Source organism: Urtica dioica, chromosome 4 (genome assembly GCF_054948205.1).
Source record: "Urtica dioica subsp. dioica isolate 48M chromosome 4, U.dioica_male_clone48M_v1_H2, whole genome shotgun sequence".
Lineage (NCBI taxonomy): Eukaryota > Viridiplantae > Streptophyta > Magnoliopsida > Rosales > Urticaceae > Urtica > Urtica dioica.
In genome coordinates this window covers 21993414-22003632 of record NC_142759.1, presented here as the reverse complement: position 1 = coordinate 22003632, position 10219 = coordinate 21993414, and the positions used below count along the sequence as shown (strand labels likewise).

The window sequence follows — 10219 nt, the reverse complement described above, 5'->3', positions numbered from 1 at the left end:
TCGCCATTGATGAGTTGAAGATTTCTAGATTTAGAGAACGAGCTCTGATACCATGAGAGATGTTGAGAGAGATTGAGTAATAGCTAGAAAGAGAATGAAACGAGAATTGAATGAGAGAATCTTCAAATGATTTCTCGATTGCACTAACTGATTGTATAAATACAACGATAGTGATAAGCTCACAACCATTGATCTTACAACTGATTTTGATCTAATAGTTGTGAGTCTATCACGTATAATTAACTTCAGACTTGCCTAAACGGTATCATTCCATAATACTCTAATAGAAATAGAGAATAAAAAAATGGACATTTAAAACTCACATTGAGAGAGAGGACGCGGAGGCGATCCTCGCAATTCCGGAGAGTAGAGAAGGGTCGACCGACGTTCTACGTTGGCACTTTACCGACAATGATGAATATTCCATGAGGAGTGGCTATTGGCGTGCGTGTAGCTCTTTGAAGAGACCGGGGCCATCTAATCCCTCGTCTTCGGCCACATGGTGGAACGGTCTTTGGAAGCTTTCGGTTCCCCCGAAAGTCAAACTCTTCATTTGGAGGATTTGTAAAGGTTGGATCCCGGTGATGTCTCTCCTCAACCGGCGCCACATGACCGACAACACCCGATGCTCGGTTTGTCATGGAGGGCCGAAAACGATTCACCACGCTTTGTGGGGTTGTAGATGGGTAAGGAAAGTGTGGACTATCACGAGGTTTGACGAAGTCATTAAAGACAACCTTGGGGAGGACATGGTGGGAATTTTCATTAAAATTGCGGAAGCCATTGAGGTTAGTAACTTTGAATTCCTTATTGTTTTGTTGTGGGAAATATGGAACCATAGGTACAACGTTCTCTCCGGCACCGCCAAGTGGTCCCCCGAGGCTCTCGTAGAGTGGACTGGAGGCTTTCTTGAAGCCTATAGAGAGGCAAACAAGCCGAAGCAAAAAGAAGACAGCAAAGGGTCGATCTCGATATGGCCTCCTCCGAACCCCGGTGTGTGGGCTATTAGCGTGGGCACGGCGATGGACGTGACGGAAGGGCGCTGTGGAGCCGGGTGTGTTATCCGAGACCATCGGGGGATTGTTTTGGCTTCGGAAATCGCAACAAAACCTCTCGCCATTTCGCCAGAGCTTGCGGAAGCGATGGCCATCCTTAGGGGGCTGGATCTTGCTAAGGACTTGGGGCTCGAACGGCTGGTGGTGCACTCCGATTGTGTCCGGGTAGTTAATGCGCTCAAGGTAAAAGACAGCCCTCCTACGGAGCTTGGCATTATTTTGGAAGATATTAAGGTTAGCTTGTCTACTTTTTTGAATGCTACTTGTACTTTTATTTCCCGATCTTGTAACATGGTTGCTCATAATTTGGCTAAATATGCCCTTGTTGTTAATGCGGAGGTTCGGTGGCCGGGGTTTGTCCCGCCATGTGCCGTCCGTGGTGTCCTTAACGATATAGCATCTTTGTAACCACGGTTTTCCTCCGCCATACGTGAGGGTGTTTATGATATTTAATCATGGTACCGTCCATGTTCCTTCAAAAAAAAAAAAAAAAAAAAACTCACATGAATCCACGTCGTTTTGTTCTGTATTGCAAAATGGTCAATAGATCGTGAGAGAATGGACTAAATCCAAACACAAGTATATCGTCAAATCAATACCAGCCCAAAATCATAGAACACCAAAAATAAATAAATAAATCGGAAATGCTTTTCAACACAACTCACGATGTTGAACGATCCACTCACAACGCGACACGTGGCACTGAACATCCACGTGTCGCGTTGTGAGTAGATCGTTCAATATCGTGAGTAGTGTTGAATAGCATTGCTCTAAATAAATAGTTGCAGAAGATCTAAAGCGCTTAGCCACGTGTATTAATAAAACGCGCGCAGAGATAAATGATCTGGCTGATATCTTCAACTTTACATCTTAAGTGTATTAGGAAACAAAATTAATTATTTATTACGAAATTTATTTATTTAAGTTGTAGTTTTTAATATGAATATGATCTAAAGTACAAAAAGAATTTACTTTTACCGAGGATTTGTGGGACAAAGTTTTAAAAAGACGTATAAATCTCTCTCTCCTCTCTCTCTCTCTCTCTCTCTCTCTCTCTCTCTCGTTATCCACAATGTCTAATTCTTCTTCTTCACCGATACCATCATCGTCGTCGTCGATTACAAGCATACAAATAGTATCGAAATCGGAGTCGGAGAGGCTTCTGGGGAAGTTCTTCGATGCGTCTCAGTACGACTTCGATTACCACCAGAGCTGTCTCTGGTCTCCCCCGATCCGCCGCCACGTGTTCTTGGAGTCCCCTCGCCGAACCGCCAACAAAGCTTGGCCTTCACGCTTCTTTGCTTTCACCGTAAGCTTCTTCTCTTGCATTTCAATCTTCCTCTTCTTCTTTAACATGTTACTGCTGCATTAATTTTTGTTTATTTATTTAATGGAGCAAATAATATAGAATCAAGTTCAATGCTCTATGATTAAAAAATAATAATAAAAAAATACAAAAAAAAAAAAAACTTGAAAATAAATATACCATACATCTTAACAATTTCTTTTCATTATTTGTTTTTCAGGCATTTTGGTGTAATTCTTCTTGAGCAAAAAACAAACCCTCAACACTTCTAGCTTATAAATGAAGTTTCGTAGTCTTCTTTAAGTAAAGTGAAACGCAAAAACAGATGTAATTTGCACTAAACGCATATTATATGCATGGGTTTCACTTATACATATATACAAATATATTTGTTCTGCATGGATCAATTTTATTTTCTCTATCTCAAGACCCAGATTTAAATTAATGGTGGAGTCTTAAACGTCAAGAATCATGGGAGAAAGGCAAAAAGAATTTGGGTCGGACTTTGCTTTGTGTGTTTAAATTAAGGCCACGTGAGATTTTAACTGCTTTTGGTAATGTGTTCAGTGATTCTTCGTGCAACGGTTCTTAGTTTCGTACTTTTCACATGTCTTCGGATTTCGGTTATCTTCTTCTTTTTGTCTCTCCTAAGTCCTAAACTTGAATTTATTAGATTCCCTTCTTCCACGATGACTTGGAATTTTTGAATTAATCTCACTGACTTGTAGTTATTTATTACAAAGTAAAATTTTGTTGGCTGTCAACTTTAGTTTAGTCTACTCTTTGTGACAAGTTCCTTCCCACGTAATTCACGTATATACTTTCTGGATTTTTATTTTATTTTATTTAATTGGATATATTTTTTAAGGGTACGTTTATAAATACGATCAGGTATATTTAAATTCACGATCTTACTTTTAAATTGGGGTTATGAACCATGCACGATTTGTTACTTTGAGAGTTATTTATTTTCAGCAAGTTTGAAAAGATTCCGTTAATTTTAATTTTGATTGAGGAGAGTTTGACATATAGTTCATTCGAATTCTCCTATATCATGTCTTAATTTTTTAAATAATCTAGTTAGAATTTTAATGGAGGGTAATTATTATAATTGAAAAATTGCCTCAACTACCACCGTTTGATAAAAGTTTTCTAATTTTCCACAAAAAATTTAATTTGGCCAAAAATACTACTAAGTTATTTGTACAAATATAATTTTACCCTCAACAATTGATGTCAATTGTTGACATAGATGTTAACAATAAATGTCGAATATTGACATCTATGTTAACAAACAGAGAACTCAAAACTCACATATATATGTCAACAATAAATGTCAATTGTTGACATCATGTTGCAGGTAAAATTGTATTTGTATAAGTGGTTTACTAGTATTTTTTGCCAAATTAAGTTTTTTGTGGGAAATTGAAAAAAATTTATCAAATGTTGATAGTTGAGGTAATTTCTCTTGACCAATTGATATAGTTTTTTCTTTAATAAAAGGCTATATATTCATATATAATTTTAGGTGTTTCAATGCTATGTTCTTCTTTTTTAAGGGCAGTTTTGCTATAAGGGAGAATTGAACTCATAATCTCTACTTTGGAGGTGGTGTGAAATTACTAGCTAGGGTATAACGTTATTTTATTTGTTAACTTAAATGTCATATTTTTTTATCTGACACTGCTACACTAGGATAAATAGTACTTTTGGATGCGACTTATGTCGCATCCAATGATCTGAAATAGATGCGACAAAGTCGCATCCAATAGTCCGCACATCTATTGACCCTGTATGCGACTAGTCGCATCCAAAAGTCCAGGTTTTTTTATGCGAATTTTTGGATGCGACTTATCGCATCCAATACGTGGTCGCCGGCAGTGGTCTGGTTCGAGAAGAGTAGTACGGCCTGGTGAAAATCAAAGAAGGAGCAAAGAAGAGAGAGAGATGGAGAGAGAGGGTGAGAGAGAGAGAGGTCTATAAAATCGAAGAAGGAGGCGGAGAAGAAGAGTTTAAATGGGTGTGACCTAATATTTGGATGCGACAAAGTCGCATCCGATGCCACTTTTGGATGTAACTTGTCACATCCTAATGTAATTAAATTAAAATATATCCACGTCATCAGCTTAACAAAAATAAAAGGGGTAAATATATTCCGCTTTAAATTTTTTGACTTTTGGATGCGACTAGTCACATCCATTAGTCAATACTCCTACTTAAATGAGCGAGAATTTGTCGATTCTAGGTGACCCCATTAGATGCGACTAGTCGCATCCAATTGTCTTTTAGATGCGATTAGTCGCATCAAAAAGTCAGCTGACGGATGCTACTAGTCGCATCAAAAAGTCAATTGACGCTAATAACTTAAATTGTCCTAGTGTTATTTTAGCCATGTGTCTCGTGATGCATCAAATATTCAAATCGTAGTGAAAATGTGGGTACAATCAAAATAGAAAACTTTACGCTAATTACGTAGGATATCCTAACTCGGGAAAAAGTTTTGAAGTTCACTTAAATTAGAGCCAACTACAAAAATACATATAATTTTGAAAATTCTATTACAAGTTGTAATTTACAGCTAATCAATCTCTTAATATTTTTAAAAAGAAACTTCATTTAACCCAATTACTTTATAAGTACCCTCATATGTTCTTATACGCTCTCTTATGCTCGAGCTTTTTCGATTTACAATTATAATATTATCATGGCCGTCGTTTTTCATTTCCTCATAATTCTTTTGATTTACATTATTTCAATGAAAATTTCTTCTGCAACATCATTCCACGAGATCATTCGAATCATTCTGTCATGGATGAATTCAGCTTTTGATTCTCATAGATTAATCTGGAAAAAAAAAATTAGATCTTTTTGGTAAAATTAATATTATAAGAAGAGTAAATTAACTTACCATATCATGAGTTTTCATGATTTTTTGCATATTTAATATAGTTGATGATTACATTTAAAATAAATAAAAAAAAATTATTTTAAATAATTTTTTATCAAAGATTTTGTTTCTCTCTGTCATGGCTTTGCAAATGGGTTCCCGAATTTCATCTAAAGATTTTCAAGTAAATTAAAATTATCAGCCTAGAAAAGGATTTTACCACTAGAACAGTTTTCTTGCTTTTCCCTATATTTGATTTAGTCGATTATTGCATTTTTTTTTTAAATGTCAGGTTCATTTTATTATGAATTTTGTTTTATTCTGTAGTGGCTTCACATTGTGATTCTCATTGTACATTCAAGTATTTATTAGATTTTCTTCGTAAATTAAATTATGAGAATAGTAAAATTTAAATTACTACAGAAAGGTATTTGTGGAAAAGTGTGATGTTGTTTAGTTTGATTCACTACTACAAATTTGATTTTCTGATGCGCATGACTATCAGATGCGACTAGTCGCATCTAAATGATTTTCGGGTGCGACTAGTCGCACCAGACTGTTAACCAGAAGTCCAAAAAATTTCGCTTAAGTTATTTTTTCTTTTGAGCATCAGGTGCGACTTTTCGCACCAGATAGTTTAAAAAACTTTTAGGTGCGACTTTGATTGTTTAAAATTTTAAGCGGGCTAATTCTCCCCCTTCTTTTTTTCATTCAGTTATGAGCTTTTTTCTATTCCTTTCCTTCTTTCTTTCTTTATCTTCCTCGTTTTTCTTCTATTCTTTCTTCCTCTTCATTTCGCTCGGTCACCTGCAGAGAACAAGGAAAAAAAATTCCAGCAACGAGAACCATCCCTCATCACCATCCTGACCACCATCATCCTTTCCTCACCTTCTTCTTCTTCCTATTCGCTCAGCCCTCGCGTGCCATCACAGCTCCACTGCGCGCGCGTCCCAGCCGAGCAGAGCGCCACCGCCGCGAGCTCGCCGTGGCCGCCGCCTGAGAAAGAGACGCTGGGAAAGAGAAAGAGAGCACGCCGAGGAGTCCAAATTCACGGAAATTTTGGTAAGAAAATCAAACCCGAATGGATTTGTGAGAACTAGCGTTCGAAATGGGAAAAAACTTGGGGATTTTGATTTTTCTTGTTTGATTCCGTGAATTGATGTGTCTTGATTGTTGTTTGAGATTTATATGAGATGATTATCACCTTAACTTGTGGATTCAAAGCACGTTCTTTGGAATTTTCTCATGAATTTTGGACGAATTTCAAACAATTAGGGTTTATGAATGTTTGAAATTGGGGGTTTTTTTATTTTGAACGTGGTATGGAGATTTTGAGATTGGTGTGGATTTGGCTATGTGATTCATTTTGGCTATGTGATTCATTTTGGCTCTTTGTAACCGAAAAAGTTGTGAAATAATTATTATATACTTAAATTTAGAATAAAAATTAATAAAATCAGCATATTTATTTTTTTTTTAAAAGATAAAGAGCATCAGATGCGACTTTTCGCACCTGATAATCAAGACTTTCGACTTTTCGCACCTGATAATCAAGACTTTCAGGTGCGACTTTTTGCACCGAGGAGCATTAGGTGCGGACTTTCGGGTGCGACTTTGTCGCATCTAAAGTCGCACCTGAAAGTACTTTCAAGTGCGACTTTTGCACTTTCAGGTGCGAAAAAAGTCGCACCTGATACTATATTTTGTACTAGTGATTGGCTATTTAATTGATTAATTGATACTTAGGCTAGTATTTTAAAAGAGAAGGGTGGATTGAGCTCCTTAGCTACCTCCCCCTATAATTTTTAGCAAAAAAAATACTGCTTAGTTATAAATATTGATTTTTAACAAATTAATTATTAATCTATATGGTTATATAGAAGTGGGTGTCAAATGAGCTAATCCCTCTTGTTGAATACTGGTTATTCACTAATAACATTTACTTATTCAACAAACAAAAAATTCGTAAATATACTTAAAATTATGATAAACTCAACTACTAATATTACTACATAAGATGTAAGAAAGTATGTAATCTTTAAATTTTGAAGGAAAAAAAAATCTATTTTTCAAAATAACAAACTCAAAACGAATAGCTAAACAATACTAATTTTCAAATATTTTAAAATATATATGATGATTTTTTAATTACAATGATTTTTAAATATTTCATTACAGTTGTTCATTTCTAGATGATTTTACCGTTGTTTTAAATTATACGGTAGAACATTTAAGAAAAATTTAAATAAATTTGTAAAGAGTAAAAATGAATGCTCAAACTAAACTATTCTCATAATAAAATGAGGAGTCTCAAAATAAAAATGAGAAATGAGATATCCATAGTTTTTTTTTATATAAAAACAAAGTAGTTCTATTAATGTTCACTATCCCAATGCAAGTGGTGTTGCCAAAGCTTTATTAGGCCCTGATAAAAATCAAAATGATCTTCGTACATCTGGGACGTCCGTACAACTGAGACTTTTCCTTTCGACATGGTACTCTGAAGGTTTTGTGGGACGATTTTGCGGATCCTTGGTTTTACATAAACTAGTTCACAATGGCTAACTCTTTGACGAGAGTTAACCAGTTGGGTTGGGAAAAGGAGTCTGATGGATTTGAAGAAATGTGACACAAACAACGTCCATCCTTGCGTTTGAGTGTTCTCTTTAGGAGCATGAACAGAGTTTGGGGGCTTGATAAGTGAGATTCATTCATACTTATCTATGACTCTTAGATAAGAATCAGAACTTGTTTTTAGTGTTTTTATGTTATTTTGTAGTTTTTATTATGTTTTCAGGTTAAAGAGAGTGAGAGAAGGCTGTGATGCAAAAACGGGATGAATCGGAGCTAAATCGCGGAAGTTATGGCCATTTGAAGTCAAGTCAACAAAAGTCAACGAAGGTCAACAAAGAAGTCAACGTTTCAAGGTTGGCGCGCCGCTCCCTGGTGCTTAAAGTTTACACTGAGAGCTCGAGGCGCGACGCGCCTTCAGAATTTTACGAGTGGCGCGGCGCGCCTATTTCTTTTTCAGTGTTTTTTGGAGCTCGTCTTTTAAATCATTTTTGGCCCATGGATCTCATCCAAGGGTCCATATTCGCTTCGAAAACCTCTCTTAAACCCTCATATACACTTGTTCAAGGGAGAGAAACACTTTTTACTTTTGTTTGGGAACTTGAGAGAGAGAGTTGGAGAGAGAAAACTAGGGTTTGATTGTCATTTTGTTCTTGAGCTAGGGAGTGAAGAAGAAGAGGGAGAAGTGACAACCTCCATCATCCTCATCATCTCCATTTGTTCATCCGTAACTCTATCTCTTTTATTTCTTGTTCTTGATTTATTTACTTCATTTATTGCTTTGTTGAACATCTTTTAAGCTTTCAAATATTCTATTTGAGTTTTTTGTTGATTACATTTATCTCTTGATCACTGAATATTGTGATCTTAACTTTATTGCTTTATCTAAGCTCAATATTGAAGTATTGCTTGAGTTTAATGAAAGCTTTATTTGGTTGTTGAGATTAGCATTCAATGTCTTGTTTCTTTATTGCTTTACTTCTTTTACTTATTTCAATTTTACTTTGTTTATTCTTAATCATGAGTAGCTAAGTTGATTTGGGGTGCGATCGATGTAGTTGAGTAGTTGAATTGGTTAGTCAAACCTTTGGATTAGATTTGTGCTTCATGGTTCGGTTGAGAGTGAAATTCTATGGGTATGGGGTGTGTGTTAGCGCTAACTAGAGCAGTTACTTAGTTAGTGAATCTTAGACAAGTTTAGACACCGAGAGGTAATAAACGAGTGAGCTCTACCCATCCCATCTTTAACCTTCCTAGAGCTATAGAAAGACTAGGGGTAGATGTAGTTTATTGAAATCTCGGGTTAAATGTGGTTTTGTGTTTAATAGAACCCAAACCGATAGGTGTAAGTTCGACACATAGCTAGATTCCTAAAGACTCGAGAGAGATTAGTGAATGTTATAGGAGGGATTGAGACTAAGTTGTAACACTCTGAACCCGAGCTTAGAATCGTACCATGACTGATCGACTCGATGAAATAACAAAATTGTGCCCCTTCCTTTTAACTTGTGTTTAAATCTTGTTTAATCGCTTTTGTTTACATTTCATCTTGTTCTCAAAACAATCAAAAACCCCTTTTTTATTTCCAAAACTCGAGAAAGAAAGCTAGTGAGTTTGCTTCGGAAATAGTCTAGAGTCCTTGTGGGATCGATATCCGTGCTTTTGCACTCTATTACTTGACGACACGGTCGCTTGCGTCGTGTAGAATTTTCTTTGGTTAAGAAAATTCCCATCAGGGCTATAGGTGTGGACAGTCATGTGTTGTTGGGGAAGATCCTCTCAAGAAACCCTCTCAGCAAGAACATAGTGACAGTGGTGTTGAATAAGGAGTGGAAGACAATGGGATCCTGGACGATTACAGTGGTGAAACCGGGGATTTTCAAGCTTCAGTTTGAGCTTAGGAAGGATCGTGATGATATTCTAGAGAAATGCATATGGACGATCAAAGGAGTGCAGTTCCTTCACAAACTTTGGCCGGAAAATCTAACGATTAAGGAGGTTAGGGTTCAGTCTTGTCCTTTCTGGGTCAAGCTAGATGGACTTTCACCATGAATGATTCATGAACAGAGTGTTAAGTGCTTTGCGGGGATGTTTGGAGAAGTTCTTCAGTGTAAGATTAACATAATTATTTGGTTCAAGGTCTCCATACCGATCAATAGACCTTTGTTTCTAGCTTTTTTTTTATCGAGTGTATCTCTCACCCATCTTGATCCATGCACAAATTGAAAACATTGGTTTATTATGCTTTGGGTGTGGATGCCTAGGTTATGGGCATGTGAAATATACTAGTCTGGGAGTTACACTCGTCGATAAAGAGGGATTCAAGGCGGTTCCAATGTTTGGAGATTGGTTGTCGGAAGGCTCAAATGTAGACCATGTTTCTTTGGGGGTAATAGACAC

At 36.5% G+C, this 10219-nt stretch overlaps 1 protein-coding gene across 1 annotated transcript; it reads left to right on the top strand.

The window, feature by feature from the left end:
• The first annotated feature begins 2120 nt into the window (after nt 1–2120).
• LOC149401218 (uncharacterized) lies at nt 2121–2935 on the top strand. The gene is made up of 2 exons (XM_089610241.1): nt 2121–2364; nt 2582–2935. The coding sequence occupies exons 1-2, from the start codon at nt 2128–2130 to the stop codon at nt 2603–2605; spliced, it is 261 nt and encodes an 86-aa protein (XP_089466367.1). The 5' UTR covers nt 2121–2127; the 3' UTR covers nt 2606–2935.
• The last annotated feature ends 7284 nt before the right edge of the window (nt 2936–10219 follow it).